This window comes from Palaemon carinicauda, chromosome 36 (assembly GCF_036898095.1).
Source record: "Palaemon carinicauda isolate YSFRI2023 chromosome 36, ASM3689809v2, whole genome shotgun sequence".
NCBI classification, from domain to species: Eukaryota; Metazoa; Arthropoda; class Malacostraca; order Decapoda; family Palaemonidae; genus Palaemon; species Palaemon carinicauda.
The window spans coordinates 66,960,837-66,985,879 of record NC_090760.1 but is presented as its reverse complement, the minus strand read 5'-3'; the positions used below and the strand labels follow the sequence as shown (position 1 = coordinate 66,985,879).

Genomic DNA, 25,043 nt, shown 5'->3' with positions numbered 1-25,043 from the left:
GCAAATTTTTCTCTAACCAATTAAGACAGAGTCAGCAGCTGAAGAGTAGACAGGAGAACAATACTGTACTCAAAACATGTTGAAATGAAGGACTTGAAGCATTCTCTCAAGATAAGACTGTAAGACTTTTAATGACCCATTTTTTTTAATTGAAGAAGAAACAGACTGAATCAAAAGAAAATATGTAGTCAAGAATCATACTTAAGATTTTAAAGGAGTTATGGTTTAATCCAGTCCAATCCAACAATTTTTTTAAACTTATGCTTCATAGTGCAATGGCTCGTTCTTCCTCCCGGTTACAATTTGGCACCAAGTGGTATCCATAGTCTCAGTGCTGTAATCAGATCAATATTTATATAATTTGAACTTTTTTAACTTTATATTCTCAACCCTTACAGAGGACTTCCAACTGCAGTGCCGGGTGCTCAACAAACCGTACGACATTTTCGGTACTTGGTACAATGATCAGTACTTAATCTCAGGAGATCTTCATTGGCTAGCACATTTGGTAAGTTTAATGGGTTTATTATTTTTTATTTTGTTTGAATTGCTAGGTATGCAATTTTATTAAATGAAAGAATCTGACTTTTTAACTCCTTAAAATTGGCATTATCTTGTTAACACAGTGAACCCTCGTTTATCGCGGTAGATAGGTTCCAGACCCGGCCGCGATAGATGAAAATCCGCTAAGTAGTGACACCATATTTACCTATTTATTTAACATGTATATTCAGACTTTTAAAACCTTCCCTTGTACGTAGTACTGTTAACAAACTACCCTTTAATGTACAGAACACTTAAGGCATGTACTACAGTACCCTAAACTAAAACAGGCACAAATATTAAAGGCGATTTTATATCATGCGTTTCCTAAACACGCTAAAAAGCACGATAAAAAATGGCAACCAATGTTTTGTTTACGTTTATCTCTGATCATAATGAAGAAACAAACTCATTTAGTGTACACATATATGTATAGGTTAGTTTTTGCATCGATTATATTGATTATACAGTATGTTGATTTTGTTATTTCCAATGTTTTACTTATTTTTCTTAGGACTTCCAAATGAAATGTTTTTCTTTATGACGCCGCCTGAAACGACGGCGTCATAAAGTACACTCAGTAAACAACCACGCTCAGAACAAAGAAGGCATTTAACGCGCATGATGAAAGTGATTAATAATGATATTTACAGTAAAAGCATTTACAAAATATGTTATTACAAATATTATTTACCGTATCTATATAAAATCATACAGTACATACTGTACGTAGCAAAGCAGGAAAACAATTTACGAGAGAGAGAGAGAGAGAGAGAGAGAGAGAGAGAGAGAGAGAGAGAGAGAGAGAGAGAGAGAGAGAGAGAGAGATTGTTTTACGTACGTAAATGTAAATTTTAAACAAAAAAAATATGATAGGTTGCAACATGTATACTCTTCAGACTTTTAAAACCTCCCCTTTAACTTAATGCATACAGTACTAAACTATAAAACGGGCTCAAATATTAAAATGTTAGAATATTAAAGTAAAAAATAAAGATTGTTACTGTACTCACCACGAAAGAAGTTCAAGAAAAACTTGAATGATGATGGCGATGAATTTGCTGCACGGTAGAAATGATGATGATGAAGCTGATGATGTCTTCTACTGTGCAGCCAATAATAATATTTTACGTCTCTTCAGACGGAGGTGTCTTTTCCTGGGACACCTCTTCAACTTCTTCAATTTCTTCCGAATGTGTACTAGCAGGAGGAACTGGCTCTTTTGCGAGGCTAAAAGAATATTGTGATCGTAAGTTGCTGCCGCTGCTTCTTTTTTCGCTCTAAGAGCATCCTGTAGGGAGTCATGATGTCATCGACCTTGTTGGAGAGTTGCATAGACCGAACCATATCCTCGTCCCACTCTTGCAGCATTTCTGTCGCCTCCTTCATATGGTTGCAGAACTTGGCAAGCCGTTCTAATGTTAAGCCCGTTTCTTCGACATTTTCTTGGGTCTCTTCCTGGGTTTCACTCTCTTCTTCGCTTGCCGATTTCGTCAGGTCTTCTAGGTCTGCGTCAGTTAGCGGCTGGGAATGGCAGTCCAACAACTCGTCGACGTCTTCAGTCGTCATGTCGCCAAACCCGTCACCTCCAATTATGGCAACCAACTGCACAGATTTGCGTATTGCAGAGTGTTGGATTTCCGACGGAGTAAATCCCTCGTCGTCGTAAACAATCTGGGGCCACAACTTCTTCCAGCTCGCATTCACGGTTGCAGGTTTCATCTCTCGCAGTGCCTTCTGAATACTCTTCAGGCACGTGGCTATGGTGTACTGCCGCCAGTACGCCTTCAAGTTAAAATCTTCATCCTCATCATCTTGGGCAGCATCCACACACGCAACGAGGTCCGCCAAGGTATTCTTCGTGTAGAGGGCCTTGAACGCCCTGATAACCCCCTGGTCCATCGGTTGAATTAATGACGTGGTGTTGGGGGGTCTTCAGATATCGCGGTATTTTCGAAATTTCCGGAAAATCTGCGATATGTATATATATATATACAGTATGGGTTATGGAAAAAACCCGCGAAGTGGTGAATCCGCGATGGTCGAACCGCGAAGTAGCGAGGGTTCACTGTATCATGGTAATTTTGCTCAAATACAAGGGCAATACCTGTACCTTATATTTTTGTTCCACATTCAATTTGAAATTGATATTGTTCCCAATTTGTTTTGCACCTGTGAACGATTGCTGTAGTAGCCCTGCACTACAATTCAAAGTGATTCACACTATGAAATCAGATTGTACGATTACTTGTGTATACTACATACTGAGGGTAACTTACAGTAGTTTTAAGTCTACAAACAAACTTTCATATCATTATTATTATTTTTACTTGCTAACCTTTAACCCTAGTTGGAAAAGCAGTATGCTATAAGCCCAGGGACTCCAACAGGGAAAATAGCTAAATGAGGAAAGGAAACGAGGAAAAATTAAATATTTTAAGAACAGTATCAACATTGAAATAAATATTTCCTATATAAACTATAAAAACTTTTAACAAAACAAGAGGAATAGAAATAAGATAGAATAGCGTGCCCAAGTGTACCCTAGACAGTGGAAGACCATGTTACACTACCCAAGACTAGAGAATAATAGTTTGATTTTGGCGTGTCCTTGTAGAAGAGCTGCTTCCCATAGCTAAAAAATCTCCTCTACCCTTGCAAAGAGGTAAATAGCCACTGAACAATTACAGTGCAGTAGTGAACCCCTTGAGCAAAGAAGATTTTTGAGTAATCTCAGAGTTGTCGGGTGTATGAGGACAGAGGAGAATATGTAAAGAATAGGCCAGACTATTCAGTGTATGTGTAAGCGAAGGTAAAATGAACTGTAACCAGAGAGAAGGATCCAATGTAGTACTGTTTGGCTAGTCTAAGGACCCCATAACTCACTAGCAGTAGTATCTCAATGGGTGACTGGTGACCTGGTCAACCTACTACCTATATCAAAGATTAACCATTACAGTAATACCTCGACACACGAGTGTCCCAACATACGAGAAATTTGAGATACGAGGAAAGTTTCGAGCAAAAGGAATTACTGTAACCTTTCCTCTATGTTGGCATTGCATCTCTTCATACGCAGCTTCAAGTTTACTTGCCCTCAGTTCGAAGGGAGACCTCCTTCACGGGGCATGAGTTGCATCCTTTGGTCCCCAAAGGGTGCCCCCTACAACCCAGGACTCCAAGCAGTTGTTCTTCACCTGACCTCGAAGACAGGCCTCCCACTCGTGTTGGCTTCAGCCAAGAGAGTCGGCGAACCCCATGGGCCGCCCTCAACATCTCTCATTCCCGGCAATGGGCCAGGTAATACAGTACTCAACTTTGTTCCTGGAAGCTCAGATTCCAGAATTCAACCCCTTCGGATTGGGAGTCGTCTTTAGCATGATCAATGATCCAGATCAACGGCAACTATGCCATTGAGAAACTCTCAAAGAGACTACAGAAGCTCGCCTCCGAAAGTCAGCCCACTTCGTCAGCTTGGGGAAGATCAAAAGAAAGATCACCTAGAACACGTTTTCGGCTTGGATTCGTAAGGTCATAGACCCAGCGTTGAATCCTGATCCTTCTCCTTGTGGAGTAGTGCTCATAACGTTGGGGGCAGGAATACGCCCCAGCGTTTTATGAAAACTACTCTGTGACGCAGGCGTGTGGATGCGTCTAATAACTGTCATTGCCCACTTCCTGTAAGACGTGACCCACAGGAACATGGAGATGCTCTCCATGGATCCTGTGGTGGCTACACAATAAATGGTCTAAACACCTCATTCTCCTTGATGGACAAGTAGTAAATGGGGGGAGGGTAGAGTTTAACCATGGTTAAGTCTGAAATGAATAACAAAAAATGATTGGCTTTCTTTTTTTCATCTTCCACCTACGGTACTCTGCAAAGCTGGCCTGCGCTGTCTGCAGGCAGAACCGTTTCCCTTGTGTAACCTGGTATAGAGAAATGTACTTGTTACGTCCCATACCCCCTAGCGAGGTGGTATTGGGTAACGTCTATGGTTGATTCTAAGATTCCTATGTTTCTGAGAATTCTTAGCTAGACTAGTCACATGGCTAGTATTACACAGATTGCTCAGGCCACTGACTGTGTTTTGCATGAGTGGTTTGGCGAGGTGTCGGGGTTCCTCCCTGTTATGTTAGGGGCACGTACAGGAAAACCCCGGTCAAAGACCAGCCAGTTGGTTTGGACTTCAACTCTCTTAAGGGGTAAGTCAATCCCTATAAATAGCGAGGTTTGTATCAGTGTCTGAACAAATGAGAAATTTGCAAGTAATTTTCATTTTTCCTAACGATATAAACCTGTAGCTATTTATACAAATTGGCCTGCCATCACCTGTGCCCCGATAAGTCCTGCCTGTAATAAAAAGTGACAATACAACACAGGTGTTTGTGTAAGTGGGGTAGCCGGCTAACACCCCCCCCCCCCCCATGCTAACTAGCTGGTGGAAGGTTATACCTCACTAAAAGTTGTGGCTAGACTTCCATCTTTGCCAAAATTATAATACCTATAAATAGCTACATGTTTGTATTTTTAGAAAGAATACAAATTACTTTCAAATTTGTAATCTTTATTACTATTACTGTATTATTATTAGAGTAAAATAGTTAACCAGACCACCAAGTTAACATTCTTAGCTTGTCGTGAAGGATCAAATGGATTGGCTCCTTTATGGGTTAGAGCTGTCAGTAGGCATAATTTAAAGATATTTGTATTGTCCATTCAGCCCATATCTGCTTTCACTTCATAGCATTTTACTACATCTTTCTGTCCAGCCTCTTTGCTTTTCCTTCATACAGAAACTACTGGGTTTTTTTTCCTGATGCACATTGCTGCTGAATGGCCTCTCAGGCTCCAGTGCTGTGCCATCTGGTCCAAATTCATAAATCCAATCCAAAATCCGTAAGACCTGAGGTCCAAGGTCGCCTTGTTGAAATGTTTCCGACTCGCAGATACTGGACAAGTTAAAGTCTTGGTCCGGATATTGTTGGTCTCTTGGGTGATTGGATGTGGTGTGACAAGCACAATGACCTGTTTCTTGCATTTATTGTTCTAGAACAACCTTTATTCAAAGTCTTTTAAATCTAAGATAGGCCTTGTAACTTAAGATTGTCTTTTCTAGCTTTTCTTCAGAAACAATACATTTATGTTAAATTTATCATTAACAGGGAAAGAAAACTACAGATACATGGCAGGCAATCAGAGTACAGTAGGGTCCCGAATTATGCGAGAATTTGGTCGATGAAAGGCCTCGTGTAATTGGAAATTCGTATATTTCGAAACACATCATGGCGGCAAACAGCAACCTACCCGTCAATTTTTTTTTTCCACTCCATTATCTAGCTTATCTAGCTATATATATACTGTATATATATATATATATGTATATATATATGTATATATATATATATATAATATACATATATATATATATATATATATATATATATATATATATATACTGTAGCTTTTATCTTAACAATACTGTAAGAAATCCTTCTTATAGATTTTTTTTTTATAAAATACTGTACAAAATTTCTTTTATGGATAAATAAAACAATAAAAAGTTGTTAAAGTTTTGATAATTTTCTATGACTGTAGTATTTACTACTGTACTATGCATAGCTTACTGTTTTCAGTATTTTCCGAATGATGTAGAATTATTTCCTATAGATACAAAAAACAAAAAAGGGTTTTCAAGGTTTGATACAGTACGTATCTAGCAATAGTTAAAAATTACAGTATAGTACTGTATATCCATGATGACACTCCCACACGTAAACACGGCCAGTAGGCGCAAGTGTGCACTAGGCTGCTGTACGATAATCACGCTTTTTTTGCCCTGAGCGGTCATTTCACTAATGATAATTTTTCAAAGTTAATATAATTTCTTTATGCTTATAATTCGTAATTATAGTTAAAAGTAGGGATATTAATTAAATGGTTGAGTAAAAAAAACAATTAATACTACTATTATTTAATTTCAAATGGCTACATAATACTGAATATTCTAATGGGTTCTTTTTATCTTCAATCGTAAATCTTACGCCTGGATAAGCAACAAAAAGAAAGGGATAAGTCTCTCTCTCTCTCTCTCTCTCTCTCTCTCTCTCTCTCTCTCTCTCTCTCTCTCTCTTCATATCGTTTCCTGTAGTTTTCAAATATGTTCGTCATACATTTGTACATTATTTATCCACTTTATTCTCTCTCTCTCTCTCTCTCTCTCTCTCTCTCTCTCTCTCTCTCTCGGCGTTTCCTTTCCCTTTATAGTTTTGTGAAATTTCGTTGTCCAGTCATTCGGTAATGAGAAGTCATTTTCGCTTTCGGCATCGAAAGAAAACTTTGTTTCTTCAATATACTCATCACTGGAGGATTCAGAACTAGTGCTCTCATTATCAAACAGGTTATCATTATCAAATTCCACAACAAGAATATCATTTATTTCATCTAAAGAAATAACCTTCCTCTTTAGACCGTTCATTACAAAAGGAACAACAAATAACCACTTATGCATGAACGCCCGAGCGCACTGATAGGAAACCAGGTTTCTAACATCAAGCTACCTTCAGAAAAATAGTTGCCAGACATCATATAAGTTTCTATTCACAGTCCCCATATGCTGAGAGTGTTGCCAAGTGGTGATCCTATACTTACTATACGAGTAAAGTAACATCACGAGACTGACGGCTTGTAAAAGGCAATTAAAGTCATGAACGGAATATACAGTTGAAGGCGGGGTACCGAGTAGATCGTGGTGAACGGTTTATCACGTGGGTGACGCTTAACAGGTTAAAAAAACATTTTATATAGTTCGGTATTTTCTCTATCCATCCTCTCCCAGAAAACCTTCAAATGTGAATTATCGGAATGTGTGCAGATCTTGGCAGTGCGATAACTAGTTAACGACTGAGAATAAAAAAAATAAAAAGCCCGATTGACGATGCTGATGAAGAGGATATCGAATACCGATTTTTTCCTAATTGATTTTTTCTACGTTCTGTCTAATCCAATGTACAGTACATTCTTATGTAAAGGGCGAACCCCAACATTTCTTGATGCTGCTACACTTTAATTATAGATATTTTACCACCTATTTATAATCTTTATTTACAATAACATCTTTAGTAAAAGCTCTTCAATATCACTTTCAGGAGTAAATGCGTTTATGATCGACGATGAAACGTAAAAAAAAACGTTTTCCTTTTAAGAAGGCGTTTTTTTAGGAAAAAAAAAACAACACGAAACATAATTGCTCATATTTCATATATTTGATTTTCTAAGGATAAATAAAAACAACATTAATTATAACATTATTATTACATAGTACCTGGTAAGATATCTTTTGCCGCAAAAGTTAACCTATAGACAGATGTTAAAATTGGTTAGCGAGTTCGTTATGATCGGCGATGGAACGTACCAAACAAAGTAATGGGTTTGGTTGTGGTGACATGTTTGGCAGTAGCATGATATAAAATAGTCTTTATTTTGATGGTTTTTAATTTAAAGTTTAATGAATAAGGATTTTTCACCATAATCACAACGTAAGTATAGAAATTAATTAGTACAAATATGGAATATTATACATATAGGTGTTGGACAGTTAGGCTAGGCCTAGCGACAAGTTCACACAACAGATGGGCAAACCTTAACATTTTTCATCCAAAACTAGTCTTAAAATGTTTGAACAGAAATCTTTCTCTCACATTCTCCCCCCCCCCTTCTCAGACATCGGGGAACCATCACCCCCCCCCCCCCACCAATACAATTAAGAAAACAATAGATTTCCTAGCTTCGCGGTGCTTGACTCGCGGATTTAGAATGCTCCTCGCAGATAGAGGAAAATTAATTTTTAAAAACTATCGATCACGTAATTGAGGAATCGTGTAATTAGAACACGTGTAATTCGGGACCCTACTGTACTTTGTTCAATTTCTTACAATTTCAGTTCCTTGAGATTTATGTATGACAAAGAATTTTATATGAGTCTTCATTTAATATTCTCCATCTGGAGAGGGGCTTTGGGCATTTGGCTTTCCATTCACTGTCAAATAATATACTGTACTGTAGTTTAACTCACAATTTAAGGTTAGACATCATAACCTAACTTACCTAAAAATTAAAAAACATTTGGTATAAAGTTTTTGAATGTTTCGTATGGAATTTTAACCTTACTATTATTTATATTGCATTAATATAATTATGTTTGTTTGGAGTGTATGTAGATCGATGGACCAGCATAACCCTTATGTTCAACCCTATCTCAATCATGTATAGAATAGAAAAAAGGTTCAGGTTCTAAAATCCTAGTTTTTTTAATTACCGGAAAGATTAAGATTTTTTTGTAAATCGTCAAAATTACCTTGACATTTTATAAGTCACCCATGCTCATTCCTTTACCACAATTTTCTTGCTCCCGTGATCACTGGAATTTTATGTAGATGATGTTTTGATCATTAGTGGTAGACTGCTGAACTAAGCACCTGACCCAGAAAGTTTTAAACAACCCAATAAGACCTCTTGACCTGGTAATTACCTAAGATCATTTCCATATCCAGTCAGATGTTAACAATTGAAAGTTCAAGTTAGGTGATGGGAGCATCAAGCATGGTGCGGCTTTGATCTTTCTTAGCATCCTAAATGCAAAGATGGCAACATATACCTCTTAGAGTGACCTAGTCCGTCCTTTTACACAAGTAATTTATTTGATAGTTTGAAAAAACAAAAACTTCATGATTATGATTTACCGTTCAAAGAGAGTTTACTTATTTATCAGGAAAGGCTGCTTGTCGACAAATCCACCCGTTGAACAAAGTGTGTTACAATACTGTAATAGTGAAATGATGTATTCTTTTGACGGGATATCAACTCGCAATGGCAAGAACATGTTCTTTTGCTGCTTTGCAAACCATTCATAACAAAAAAAAGATTACAATTTAATTTGGAAGTTTATATGAATAGTCTAAACTAACATATGCAAACATATTTGTTATAATAGCATATTTTGCATATACTGTACAGTAATACTCCTCAATTCAAGATCAGCGCTGTATGTAAAGATTTTGCCAATTCCTAGTTAATTATAACTTCCTGTTTCAGTTGAACTAAGTGGGTACACTAATTAGATCATCAAATCGACATACCCAAGTGGCTAATGTGCATTGTGATAATGTTAAATTGCAAGCAAAGCAAACTACGACAGAGCAAAGACCAACACGTGATTAAATAGAATTCAGCTTACCAATATACCTGTAAATACTCTTAATTAAGACAAGGGATTTGCCATACAAAGGACAGGGCTGCAAATCGCCTAAAATATGCGAAGGAAAATTCCCATTTTCTATGCACACCGAAGGCCTGGTCCGCCGATCTACAAAGCCTCTGAAGTATTGTAAAGAATTATTTTTGCTTGTTCATTAAATATAGCATACAAGCTTATGGAACCCATACTTAAAAGTGTCTCTCTATTTTCATATTATAGTTTTGCTTGTTCCAAAGGTAAGCGCAAGTGTTATTTGGCTCAACAAAGCTTATCAGGAGAACAGTTCTGAGCATCATGCCATCATCAGCAGGCTATACAAGTTCTATAACCGCAATGCATCGAGCGTTCGCACAATTCTGGTGGCTAATTGCCTCACTCAGGACTCGCCCAAGGCCTCCTCTGCGCCCAGTCAGGAGTCAAATGGTGCTAATACTAGAGAAGCCCCTGAGGGACAAAAGGAGGTGAGTTCCAGTTTGCAGAAACACAGATTCTTTGGTTTTTCAGCGCTTCTCTTTCGAGATTCAAGAATGAAATGTATAATAGTTTTCCTTTAATTTAATGTCTTAATGATAAATATTTTACTTTTATAGCAATTATTCCCAGGATAGAAGTGCCAACATTTATTTCTTAAATATTCTAGACACCAATTGAGCTTTAGCTTGGTAATGCCATTAATGGAACAGAATAATACTAGAGCATTAAGCATGTACTCTGTCTCTTGGTACAAGTGCGCTTAATGTGACATTGAATTCATAGATAATGCTCCGTTGCTCTTAGCTACAGAGATTGTTTTAGCTACCATTTTTGTTCTGGTACTGTATATATCTTAATTCTTTGTTATTCCGACTACTCTGTCACAGGTTGTTGAAAGAGGCAATCCACCGTCGCATCGAGATCTGGGGATTCACCAGGTGTCTGTCACAGAAGACCAAAACGTGAAGCAGCAGTTACCCGTCAATCCCGTTCACACGAATCCCATCACGTACACTAAAGATTATAGGGAGGCAGAGGAAAGTCTGCCTGATTCTGCAATGGACCTGGAAAAAGAATTGGTAAGCTTTACTGATATGTTTTGGGGATTTCATTAGCAAGCAGAATTAATGAATGTATTTTATAACAGAAAGCAGTTTGATACCAAAAATACGTTACCATCTGGTCCGGAATCTCCAATGGGAACAATGAACTCTGCACAGAAGAATGGTAACTCCTACATGTGGGAAGTCTTTTGAGGAATTTCCTAAGTTTCCCTCACTAGTGTGTCACTTATCATCTACATTACTATTGAAATTTTTATTAATATTATTATTATTACTCCTAAAATAGCTGCTGACAGTAATCTTCTCCCAAAGTATTTCAACCGCTGTTCACTGAAATATCAAGCCTGTCCATTCGTGGAGAACGATTACATTATCCTACTCTGCTGGTTGGTTGAGGAAAGGGTGAAACCAAAGACGGGCGTGTAGTGGTACCTATTACAATTCAGTGTAACGCAGTATTCTATTTAGATTCTCCATTTTCTGCCTTCCGTAGCCAAGGAAATTTATCATTGGCCTGCTGTTTCAGTGTTCATCAGTTAAAATCCTTTGAAGTTTTTTTTCAAACAAATTTAGTACTAATAATAATGCCTGCCAAGCTGCAACTTTACTGGGGAAAGCAGAATGCTGTATTAGCCCAGTGGCTTCAGCAGGGAAAACAACCCAGCACGATAGAATTAAGAAATACTGTACCATATAAAGAGAATAACAATGAAAGGCAAACAAAACCTTACAAAATATGAAATGAGGCTCTTGAATTTTAAAAGTTCCAGCAATTCAGCTACATGACTAGAACGATCATTAAGGGTTTTGTCAAGGTTATGAAATATGGGTACTTAGTTGTTTTGACATGTCAATGTTAGTTTCTGCAATTTAATCATTTATGAAAAATTACAACATTGAAGGTTTGTTTTCATCTTGAATAGCATGTCTTTTTTCTAGTAGTATGAATATTTGTAACAAAAACAGAAGGTTATTTCAATTGAACCTTCTTGCATGGGTTTTTCTTGTCCAAATTGAGCAAATAAGTTCAGAAGAAGTTACACTTTATGCATATACGAAACAAAAATTTTTATATACAGTACTGTAGTACTTTTAGTGTGCTTTTCAAGGTAGAATCTTTTTCCAATTAATTTAGGAATTTGTGAAGCATTGATATTTTAAAGTATTTTTTTTATGTAGCCTTAATTACTAATCAGAATAAGATTTGCTTTGATATTGAAAGCAAAGAATCTAGATTCCATTTTTAAATATTTAACTTAGCCGGTGAATATATAATAGCTGCAACTCTGTTGCTCGACAGACAAAAAAACAGTAAAAACTCGCCAGCGATCGCTATACAGGTTGCGGGTGTGCCCACCAGCGCCAACTGTCGGCCAGATACCGCTCTCGATGTAAACAAAGACTCAATTTCTTCTCTGTCGACGTGTCGACAAGACGTACTTTTACTAGCTGTAGAACCTGGAGTTTTCTCAACATATTTGGTGAAGTACTTCATTTTGGTTTGAGCTTTCGCAGTGCAGGTGTTTTATCTTCATCTTAAATCTTGAACTCGTTTTTGGATAGATTTAATTTTTGATGACAAAGAGAGTATGGACTTTTTTTGACTTTTAAATGGCCGACCCTTCCCTTAGACGGAAGTGTGTTTAGGCTTTTAGCAATTATCTTATCACGTTATAAATTAATTATAGATTTTCCTCTATATATTTTATATCTCACCGCCTTTATTAGGCCTCTTCGATTAACTTTCCATTTATAATAAACATAAAAATAAATTTTAATGATTTGTTTATATGCGACCTTTCCTGAGAGTAGGAGGTCCTAACTTGGAAACCGAAGTTAAACAACGTTGAGCCCTTTTCCATCGTAATAGCTTTTAAAGAGCTAATGATTTAAAACTTTTTAAATGAATATTTTTAATAAATATTTTATGAAAGATTTTCTTTGAATAGTCTTCGTACTGTTTTCAAAGATGAACTAACGTTTAGTTTATTTATGCTACGCAGTTTGCGCTCTATCGTTACGATAGAGAGAGAGAGTATCACGGTTTCACTTTGCAGAAAGAGTAAATCGATTCTGACGTTTTGTTCATTCTTCTTTCAAAGCTTAAATGTTTTAAATTCTATTTTAAAGGAACTTTTTAATTGAAAAACCTTTCAGTTTTTTCCTTTGGTCAAATAACATGTTTTTTTGACGAAACGTAATTGGGCTCTTCTCTTAGGTGCGAAATCAAGAGAGAGAGAGATAGAGACGGAGGGAGAGAGAGGAGAGAAAACGTTCCGTTCAAGCGGGTAACGTTGTTCTCGAGTTACTCTCGTCCCTAGTCTCTGTACGGGGAGAAAGGATAAAACGTTTTTAGTTTTATTCTTGTCCCCAGGCAATGTACGGTGAGAGATTGAAAACGTAGTTTTGAATGAACTAGTGTTTAGTCTCTTCCCCAGCCACTGAATTTTTTTATCTTAAAAGATGTTTACTGTGTTTTGCTGGTATTAATGTGCTTGCATTATACGACTGATTTCGCATTTACTAGCTTTTGATGAGGGTAGAATTGCGTTTTTCAGGTAGAAATCAGTAAAAGTTTCGATTTCAGTGAAATAAGTGCAAACAGAAAATCGTAGTGATAAAGTGATATTGCGCAAAGTGTTACAGTGTTGCGTAACCGAGGGTTCGTCTGTTCGTGCCTGTCGTTCACCTAGTCCGGGACCTCTTGCAAGCTCCCAAGCCCAGGGGAGAAGTAATGTCGTACGACTTATGGGTTCGAGAGGCCTTGATCAGCGAACAGACGTTCCCTCTATGGTATCGGGTGTATCTTACCAAGATCTCCCCTACCATAAGGCGAGAGAGACTATTTTCTCCTCGTCATCCGAAGGCTTTTCGCATAAGAAACCTGAAACAAGGTTTCGAGGCCTTTAAGCGAAAGTCAGTCCTTTCAGGACAGGTCCAGCGTCCTGGTTGTAGCCATTAGGACAGCTCTGACCCTATGCAGTCATCGGAAAACTACTCGCCGCCTAACAAAAGCGTAACACAGACTCCGAGAGTCTTTTTGTTGGCAAGGTTTTGCGGTCACAGACGTTACCCTCGTCTCTTACCGCAACCATTTCCGTTGATCCTAAATGGGTTGTACGGCAAGACATGCAGAATAAGCTTGCCTCCCTTATGGAAGACTATTCTGCCGATTAGTACGTTGAGCCTAGCCGTTTATCTCATCGAGATCCTGGCTTTCAGCCAACCTAACGTTCCTTTGTGCGTCCTGGTGACGTTGGCGTAGCTAAGTCACGTCAGTCAGGTTGTTTAGAACCACACTCGATGCGGTCTCGTGTGGATTTTCAGCCACATTTGGACGTTAGGCCACTTGCTGATGCTCCTGTTGACGTTCAGGACGTTTGCTAACAATTGGAGTTGACTTGTTTTGACGCTGTGCGTCAACCTCCGCATTCTAGAGTTGTTTTGACTGCTCAATCTAGGCGGTCAAAGCAGTCTCGAGTGGACGCTGTGCGTCCTCACGCACCTGTTGTTGTTGACAGTTCACAGACTGTCAAGCAGTTACATGACGTTGCGTCCTGGTCTCTCTCACCTGTTGTTGTTGACAGTTCACAGACTGTCAAGCAGTTACATGACGTTGCGTCCTGGTCCGCTACTAATGCACCAGTGCGTGTGGACTCTGCTTTTAAAGCATTGCCACCACGGTAGGTCTCTCCCTTGCCTGAGACTCAGCTATTATCGGACAAGGTTCCTTTAGATGAGGAAGTTGCTGTTCCCCCTCCTACTGATATTCCCTTGAGGACTCTGTCAGACGGAGAGGAGCCTAAAGCTGCTTAGCCCTCTATGGACTTAAATTAAATCATGCTGATTTTTAAGGATCTTTGTCCGGATCTTTTTGTAACTGCTGCTCCTCGTTCGCCTAAACGTCAGAGCTTACACTAGGCCTAGCTACTTCGAAGCCGTTGTTTTATAAGCTAGTGCTCTCTCGCTCTCCTAGAGAGCTTTACGTTTGCTAGGCGACTGGTTTATCACCAGGAGGAGTTTGGGGGATACAGCCTTTGCTTTCCCTTCTTTTAAACTGGCTTATAGAGCGAGAGTCTGATATGACACGAGAGAAGTTCTCGGCTTGGGAGTTTCTGCCTCTGCCCAGATAGACTTCTAAAATCTCGTAGACTCTCCCTGGCGCCTGGCCAGGAGACGCTCCAAGATTTTACAGGTCAACTTCACAGCTGTTTTCGAGCCTTTGAAGTTTTGCTGTACAATTATGTCATGCATAAACAAGGCTTTCAGGGATGGCTCCAATGATCTGACAGCCACGTTCTCTGCAGAGACAAGTCCCTCAGGGATGGCTCCATGATTTGGCAGCCATGTTCACTGCAGGAGTACGTAAGAGGCAAGTGCGCTCAATGTGTTCATTGTCAAGACAAACTTCGCGATGAAGTCTACCAGGCTGTCTTGACAGCATTTATGGAAGGCGACTGGATGGTCTCTCTCGACCTTCAGGAGGCATACTTCCACATTCCTATACACCCGGATTCCCAACCGTTTCTGAGGTTTGTTTACAGGAATGTGGGGTACCAGTTTCGTGCTATCGGAGATCAGAGCCTCCCTGTACTTGGACGACTGGCTTCTCAGCCTCTTCCAGTCATCGCTGTCTGAAGGATCTCAATTGGACTCTAGATCTGGCCAAGGAATTGGGACTCCTAGTCAATTTGGAAAAGTCACAGCTGGTCCCATCCCAAACTATTCTGTATTTAGGGATGGAGATTCACAGTCAAGTTTTTCGGGCTTTTCCGTCGGCCCCCAGAATAGATCAAGCCCTGCTCTCCATCCAGAAGATGCTGAAGAAAGAACGCTGCTCAGTCAGGCTGTGGATGAGTCTGGTAGGGACGCTGTCATCCCTGGAGCAATTTGTATCATTAGGAAGACTACACCTCCGTCCTCTTCAATTCCATCTGGCTTTTCACTGGAAGAAGGACAAGACGCTAGAGGCGGTCTCGATCCCGATTTCCGAAAAGATAAAGTCTTGTCTGACTTGGTGGAAGGACAATATCAGCCTAAGAGAGGGTCTTCCCCTGGCAGTTCAGATACCCAACCACGTTCTCTTCTCGGAAGCATCGGACTTGGGCTGGGGCGCGACGCTGGACGGTCGGGAATGCTCAGGTCTGTGGAACTCGAGTCAGAGGAGCATGCATATCAACTGCAAGGAGCTTTTGGCGGTTCATCTGGCCTTGAGAAGCTTCGAGTATCTCCTTCGAGGCAAAGTGGTGGAAGTAAACTCGGACAACACCACGGCCTTGGCATACATCTCCAAACAGGGAGGTACCCACTCACTGACGTTGTACGAGATCGCAAGGGACCTGCTCATCTGGTCAAAAGATCGAGGCATCTCCCTAGTAACGAGGTTCATCCAGGGCGACTTGAACGTCCTAGCAGATTGTCTCAGTCGGAAAGGTCAAGTAATTCCAACCGAATGGACCCTCCACAAGGATGTGTGCAAGAGACTTTGGGCGACTTGGGGTCAACCCACCATAGATCTCTTTACAACCTCGCTGACCAAGAGGCTTCCAATCTATTGCTCTCCAGTCCCGGACCCAGCAGCAATACATATAGATGCCTTCCTCCTAGATTGGTCACATCTGGATCTTTACGCATTCCCACCATTCAAGATTGTCAACAAGGTACTGCAGAAGTTCGCCTCTCACGAAGGGACAAGGTTGACGTTAGTTGCTCCCCTCTGGCCCGCGAGAGAATGGTTCACCGAGGTACTTCGATGGTTAGTAGACGTTCCCAGAAGTCTTCCTCTACGAGTAGACCTTCTACGTCAGCCACACGTAAAGAAGGTACACCAAAGCCTCCACGCTCTTCGTCTGACTGCCTTCAGACTATCGAAAGACTCTCGAGAGCTAGAGGCTTTTCGAAGGAGGCAGCCAGTGCGATTGCTAGAGCAAGGAGAGCGTCTACCATTAGAGTCTACCAATCGAAGTGGGAAGTCTTCCGAGACTGGTGCAAGTCAGTTTCTGTATCCTCGACCAGTACCTCTGTAGCCCAAATAGCTGATTTTCTCTTATACCTGAGAAAAGGACGATCCCTTTCAGCTCCCACTATCAAGGGCTATAGAAGCATGTTGGCATCGGTCTTCTGGCATAGAGGCTTAGATCTTTCCAACAATAAAGATCTGCAAGACCTCCTTAAGTCTTTCGAGACCACTAAGGAGCGTCGTTTGGCTACTCCTGGGTGGAATTTAGACGTGGTCCTAAGATTCCTCATGTCAGACAGGTTTGAGCCTTTACAGTCAGCCTCCCTGAAAGATCTCACTCTTAAGACTCTTTTCCTGGTATGCTTAACCTCGGCTAAAAGAGTCAGTGAGATTCATGCCTTCAGCAAGAACATCGGATTTTCGTCAGAAAAAGCTACTTGTTCTCTGCAACTTGGTTTTCTAGCCAAAAATGAGCTACCTTCTCGTCCTTGGCCTAAATCTTTCGATATTCCCAGCTTATCGGAGATCGTAGGCAATGAACTAGAAAGAGTCTTATGCCCTGTTAGAGCTCTTAAGTTCTACTTAGCTCGTACTAAACCTTTACGAGGCCAATCCGAAGCGTTATGGTGTTCGGTTAAGAAACCATCCTTGCCTATGTCAAAGAATGCTTTGTCATGTTTTATCAGATTGTTAATACGAGAAGCTCATTCACACTTGAGTGAGGAAGACCGATCTTTGCTTAAGGTTAAGACGCACGAGGTTAGAGCTGTAACAACTTCCGTGGCCTTTAAGCAAAATAGATCTCTGCAAAGTATCATGAACGCAACCTATTGGAGAAGCAAGTCAGTGTTCGCGTCATTTTACTTAAAAGATGTCCAGTCTCTTTACGAGAACTGCTACACACTGGGACCATTCGTAGCAGCGAGTGCAGTAGTGGGTGAGGGCTCAACCACTACAATTCCCTAATTCTATATCCTTTTAATCTGTCTCTTGAAATGTTTTAATGTTTTTATGGGTTGTCCGGAAGGCTAAGAAGCCTTTCGCATCCTGGTTGATTTGGCGGGTGGTCAAAGTCATTTCTTGAGAGCGCCCAGATTAGGGGTTTGATGAGGTCCTGTTGTATGGGTTGCAGCCCTTGATACTTCAGCTCCTGGGGGTCTGTCAGCATCCTAAGAGGATCGCTGGGCTCCGTAAGGAAGACGTACTTACAAGGCAGAGTAATCGTCTAAGTCGACTTCCTTACCAGGTACCTATTTATTTTGGTTTTGTTGTATTGATAACTGCCAAAATGAAATAAAAAACTCTTAGCTTATACGCTGTAAACTTAATTAACTCTGGTCTCTACCCACCTCCTTGGGTGTGAATCAGCTATTATATATTCACCGGCTAAGTTAAATATTTAAAAATGATATTTTAATTATAAAATAAATTTTTTAATATACTTACCCGGTGAATATATAAATTAAACGACCCTCCCTTCCTCCCCAATAGAGACGCAGTGGGATGAGAAGAAATTGAGTCTTTGTTTACATCGAGAGTTGTATCTGGCCGACAGTTGGCGCTGGTGGGCACACCCGCAACCTGTATAGCGATCGCTGGCAAGTTTTTACTGTTTTTTTGTCTGTCGAGCAACAGAGTTGCAGCTATTATATATTCACCGGGTAAGTATATTCAAAAATTTATTTTATAATTAAAATATATTTTCTGATTACTTTACAGTAACTGCATGTTAATATTGACAATGGTCTTATTAAAACATCTCATAGTAGGAAATAATCATGAAAGGCAACACTGCATTTAATTGGGGTCATGAAATATATTGTTATCTACTTTAAACAACTGACATTTTCCAGGTGTCTCAGTTGGTTTGTGGTGCTCAAGTCACGCCTCCCACATCTCTTTCAAGCTCTTCTGAATCTCTCAGTTGTGTGAGTAATGTTTTTTCCCTGCAACTGAGAAGAATAGTTCTCTTTTAGAATTCTTTTTTGTTGCAATTGACAAGTCGGTATGCAGGAGGCGGTATTGACCCTTTGGTGTTGTCGATGACCGTGTTATTTGTACTTTGTATAATTTTTAGCCAACTCCGATGTGATAAAATTTATTATATTTATCACCCTACAAATTTTTGAAACTAAAATAAAGAGTAGGTGTGCTGCTCTGAATGAAAGGACACCATAACTATCTCTATCAATAAAAGAAAAACATTTTTATGTCAACAAGTAGTCCAAGTGTGGTCTGCTGTAGATGGATGTTGTAAACCCAGCACCTCCTTAAAAAACTGTAAAGGTTTTTAAAGGGTCAGTGTCTGCCTTCTTTTTGTTTATTTCCCTGTATGCTATTCAATTTTTTAAAGTTTCTTGCCCCAATGCGCTAGGTGTTTCACTCATGACCCTTTTCCTACAATTTATCCACACTCATTCCCAGGAGAAGCTGGTTGGTATGAATATAATTATGAATTAGTACAGTATTATACTCAATTTATTTTATGGTAATAATTAGTGATACAATATAGTCTTTTAGTGGCCTCTAAATATCTTCCCATACCTGTTGGATTACTAAATCCATTAATATCCTGTTATATTCATTAATATTAGTGTTATAATCCAAGCTACGCCATTAGTTAGAAGAGCAGCTGCTGAATCCCCAAGGGTTCCAGATATTGATTTGTGTAAAAAGTGAAACAATATACATTCTCATTTTAGCATACAGTATTTGATTTACATATCTGTAGGAAGATGTGGGGTTAGAGGCTTGGTAAACCCTTACCAAACTTCAGCATATGTGTATACTGCATCTGCATGTGTCCATATAAATTTATGTACAGTATATTAGTGCATTTGCATGGGCAGGTAAAAACAAACGCTGGGCTAATCCTGATCAAGGTGAGATTTCCAACTCTGGTTTTGTGAGGATAAGCTTCTAAATGTTGTCTTTCAAAAGTTAGAAGCATCTTTTATGTTCACAGGAAGGGATGGACGTAGATGGTGCCCCGTGTAAAGCCAGAAACGACACGGGATTCGACGGGGACGAAGAGGGTAGCGAGGGTAATGCCACCTTTGCGATGTCATTGGCTGATGACCGAGACAAATACCTTATTTTTACGACGGGCTCAAAAACTTACTCGCCTCATCAGATAGGTAAGTTGTTGGGTTTGTAGCAACAAATTGCTTTCATTTTGAAAGTCGTCGAATTAGAACCAAGAAATTGGCCCTGTTTTTATTTTCATATTGCAATCATTTTTAACGCTGCTGATTAAGAGTACAGTATTTTCAATTCAGGTTAGGCATAAAAAAAATGGAAAATATAAAACATTTTCAAGCTGATATAGAAACACATTATGCCAAGAAACATTGTTTAGAAATGTATTTCTCTCTCTCTCTCTCTCTCTCTCTCTCTCTCTCTCTCTCTCTCTCTCTCTCTCTCTCTCTCTGTGTTTGTGTTTCTTTTCATCCCCACTGCTATTCCCAATCTACAATACTATTTGTTCCTTAACTAAATACAAAGCAACGCTATTCATAGGGGTATTACTTTAAGCGAAGCTGGAAGACGAGCCCTTAGACTTTTAGCGAGGGTTAACCACCCACCTGCTAGTTAGCAGGGGATGGTAGTAACTACCCCTCTCACTCACATCCCAGAGCTGTGAACCACACTTTACTTTTGGGTCAGGGAGAGAGAGATTCCGGCTTTCTAGCCATTTGACTTATTTTTTCTTAATCTTATGTTTTCTTTCATACATAAGGAAATATTCTTAATGTTTTTATTTATATTTCAAGTTTTTCTTTACAGTGAATGTTGTTGTTTGTGTGGTAGCGTAGTGCAGCAGGTTCTCAAGGGCGAGGAACCTTTGCTTACAATCTCCCCCCTTGAATGACGAACAGCCCATAGGCTGGGGGCCTTCTAAGTGACTCGTCCACCACTGCAGGGGAGTCGTCATCGTTTGGATGGTATTTCGTTCGAATGTTAATGTGCTCTTAGATTTAATCTGCTTGCGTCATTCACAGAGCTTGACTTCGGTCTTGGTCTTTCTCTCTGACAACGCTGCTCAGTGTACGTGGTTGGCCGGCAGATCCTGTGCGGGGGGAACACCTACCCATTCGCAGGTTAGGTTGCACTTCCGAATGGTTTTCTTCATTAATTAAGTTGAAATGATAACTAATTTAACTTTTCAGCTTCGACACCGCTCTCCTTCATTGGATGATGGTCCTACGGCAATTCTTGCCGGCAGAGGGTTCACATGACCTTAGCTTGTCCACTCCCCCTCGGGGAACCACTTCCCGCCAGATGGTTGAGTGGTTCTCCCGAGTAGTTTGGTCTGTCCGCTGAATTAATTAATTGTAATTTTTGTTTTGTTACACTTTTTACGCTGCCGCTTTCCTCCTCTCATCAATGTCAGTCGGTGAAGGGAGTGCACAGTCCTTAATGTGTCTGTTTTCTCGGGGGTCACCTTTCCTTTCTGCGGATTAGGCTTCTCCCGAGGGAGTTTTTCTTGCATAGTTTGTTTTTATTTTCCTCAGTTAGCGATGTGATACTTCTTTGTTCGGCTAAGATAGCCGACATAGAAGAGCAGTGCCGTTCATTCCTGTGGAATCTGCTATCCTTGCGCCATCACTTTCCTGTTCTCCTGCACCTGAGGCAGCTTCTGAGCAGCACACTAACTTCGAGGAACTAACTCCGGCTACGTTTTCTCAGGTAGCACTCTATTCAGACCTACAACATGAACAATGTATGTTGATGGGAAACAGAGCACTGCCTGGAGGTCCGCCTCTAGGGGTCAGACTACTTCCCATTCCAAAGGAGAGTTATCCTTCCTATGTTTTTAGAGAGATCTTCCCTTCATCTTCTTTTTCTAGCAACCTTCCTGCCTGCAGGGAGAATTGCTGATAGCTACACCTCATCGGCTGTTGCAGTTTCTTTGCCAAAGACTACGCTCTCCCCCCCATGCTGAGCCGACTCTTCCATCGGGGGCAGAGCAGAGTCCGAGGCAAGTTTTTACTGTGGGTGATCACCTCTCTCATTCACAAGAGACCACCTGTAGATACACCTCTTCGTAGACCTTCCAGAGATCTTCCTGCTGAGTAGTCTTCCCTGAGGAGGATCGTCATCGTCAAGCTCGCTGAATTCGTTGTCCTCCTCGTTGCCTGAGACAGGTTCTTTCACCCTTGGTGAAGAGACGTCTGTTTAGCTCGTCATCGACATCTGCCAAACAATACACTTCGTAGGATAGTCAAGGACCTCGCCCACTCCTCAGTTATCGCCTTCGCCAAGATACCGTTAGCCTAATGAGTCTCATCGGTAACGCCGTTCTCCCGCTGGTTCCCGACCCTCACCTGTCTCACCGGACTGTCCTTGGTCTTGCCGTTCACCAGACTTGTGGCGCTCCTCTCCGTCCTCTCACCATGGAATTTCTGTTCATGGCTCGTCATTGCCCATCGAATCTTCGGATTCCCGATCTGCTCTCTGGCTTCTCGTCAGTCACTTTTCGCCAACTCGCCAATCGCCAGCTTGCCAATCGCTAGCTCACCCACTTGCCAATTGCTAGCTTGCCAGCTCGCCGATCGCCAATTGCTAGTTCACCGACCGTTGAACGATACTGCTGTTCTTCAGTTTGCCAAGCGTCGTCTCGGATCTCCACTCGTCGGTCGCCAGCTCGCTAATCACCATCTCACAGCTAGACCATTCAACAGTTCACCTTTCACTAGCTTGCCTATTTGCAGCTCTCTGATCATCAGTGCGCCGATTACCTGCTCGTCGATAGCCAGCCTACCAATTGCCAGCTTGCCGATTGCAAGCTCAACGATTGCTCACGGGTCGCTAGTTTGCTGATTCACCAGATCTCCAACTTTCCGATTCAATGGCTAGAAAATCTATAGCTTCTTACCAATCGCATCGATTGCCGATCAGCATTCGATGACTCATCGTTCGCCGTCTTGCCATGTGACAGCTCTCCATTCGTCAACTTGACGTTTGCTTACTTTCCGTCGCTACTTGCCGTTCGCTGTTCACCAGCTCGTGTTAATCACTAAGCCAGCTCAAGATCGTCTTCTCTCCTCTCTCCTCTCTCTTGGGGTTACAGTGAACCCTCGCTACTTCGCGGTTCGACCATCGCGGATTCACCACTTCGCGGTTTTTCTCCATAACCCATATATATACAGTTATATATATATATATATATATATATATATATATATATATATATATATATATATATATATATATATATATATATATATATATATATATATGTATGCATGTATTTATGTATATATGTATGTATGTATATATGTAGGTATGTATATGTGTATACATATAATATATATATATATATATATATATATATATATATATATATATATATATATATATATATATATATATATATATATATATATATATATATATATATATATATATATATATATATATATATATATATATATATATATATATATATACACACACACATATATATATATACATATATATATATATATATACAGTATATATATATATATATATATATATATATATATATATATATATATATATATATATATATATATATATATATATATATATATATATATATATCTAAAGTAGGAAGATGTGATGTTCTAAGGGAAAAGTATGGGAAATATGTCTGGGTAATAAGCAAAGCTCTACCTCCAGTTTGTTTCTTCATTATGATCAGAGATAAATGTAAGCAAAACATTGGTTGCCATTTTTTATCGTGCTTTTTAGCGTGTTTAGGAAACGCTTGATATAAAATCGCCTTTAATATTTGTGCCTGTTTTAGTTTAGGGTACTGTAGTACATGCATTAAGTGTTCTGTACATTAAAGGGTAGTTTGTTAACAGTACTACGTACAAGGGAAGGTTTTAAAAGTCTGAATATACATGTTGAATAAATAGGTAAATATGGTGTCACTACTTCGCGGATTTTCACCTATCGCGGCCGCGTCTGGAACCTATCTACCGCGATAAACGAGGGTTCACTGTACACTACATCGTTAGCCCTCCCACATAGAGTTGAAAGAGCTGCTCTAGAGAGTCTCTCTTCAGAGAGTACTCTCATGTAGACGAAATAGATCGTCTTCTCACCTCTCTCTTGGCCTTACACTACAGTACTTCAGTAGCCCTCCCACATGGAGTTGAAGGAGTTTAACGCAGATTTCCTTCTGGGAACCTAACTTAGCACTCTCCATCAATGACTGGGGTAATGCACAAGGGCTAACCTTGGCGCTTAATACCCCTCTTGCCTTTTGGGTTTTGTTTGTTTTTCACAAACAGTGCTGTCTAACGTGACAATTATGGCAACTTAGTTGCTAGAATTACGGTCAACCCTGAGGGGTAACCCACCAAAATGCCAGAGGTTGTTGACATCTTGAGTATTCCCGGTCTTCGTCAGCCTATACGCTCTCGGAGCTTCGTGTGAGCACCTTCAGCCTTTACACTCTCGGACCTTCGTGTGTGCTCCTTCAGCCTCCATCTGTGAAATGGTTTCCTGAAGAAATGTAATTCCCCATCCCTTCATGAGATGCAGTCTTGTTCAAAAAGATCTTCCTTTCTCATCCTAGAGCAAGTTTTCCAGTAATGGTAAAATCCCTCCTATGAGCTCGAAATACTCAGCTCATGTTTTCCGCTCACCAAGGACAGAGAGTCCACATCCAACCCGCAAGAGATACTCTCTTGTCTCTTCCATCCTCCTTTAGGAGGTGGGAAGCGGCCTCTCTCTATCTTCGCGATCGGAATATCCAGTCTCATGGGAAGACGCAGTTCGTCAAGATACCGCCGAACTTCTTCGGTCACTTCTTACAGAAGTCTCCAGCTTAGCCATTCCTTGTGGAACGAGTTTGATATTTAAACCCTGTCATACAAGGGAAAGGCTTGCGACCATACAAACAGTTACCCATTGCTTCCTGTATAGGATCAACCACTAGGACTAATACTCCTAGTCCCCTTTTTGGGACATCCGTCATAAGCCTGTCATGTCAGGGAATGGTGCTTCACTTTAGCTAAACACCGAAGGTTGTCCCAGGGGTTTCTACCTTAAGGTCAACCTTCCCCTTCAGGATTGGCCTCGTCTCCAAAGACTTCGAATGACTGGCTTATCCTAACAGTCGTGAGCTCCTCCGAGACATCTTTGTTATTATTATTATTACTTGCTAAGCTACAGCCTTAGCTGGATTAACAGTATTTAAGTAAATCTTTCAAATATAAACTATAAAAACTTTAAAAAAAAGAAAAGAGG

General features: G+C 40.2%; 1 protein-coding gene across 2 annotated transcripts in view; it reads left to right on the top strand.

Moving 5' to 3' along the window:
* Fbw5 (F-box and WD repeat domain containing 5) overlaps positions 1–25,043 on the top strand; it is a 134,633-nt gene that overhangs the window by 54,563 nt on the left and 55,027 nt on the right. Inside the window, exons 5-9 of one of the 2 annotated variants that reach the window (XM_068360116.1) lie at positions 399–508; positions 10,037–10,261; positions 10,661–10,852; positions 18,650–18,724; positions 19,762–19,933. In XM_068360116.1, the coding sequence (XP_068216217.1) occupies positions 399–508; positions 10,037–10,261; positions 10,661–10,852; positions 18,650–18,724; positions 19,762–19,933 (774 nt within the window). The remainder of the gene's footprint in view (positions 1–398; positions 509–10,036; positions 10,262–10,660; positions 10,853–18,649; positions 18,725–19,761; positions 19,934–25,043) is intronic. The other variant, XM_068360117.1, reaches the window with a different exon arrangement.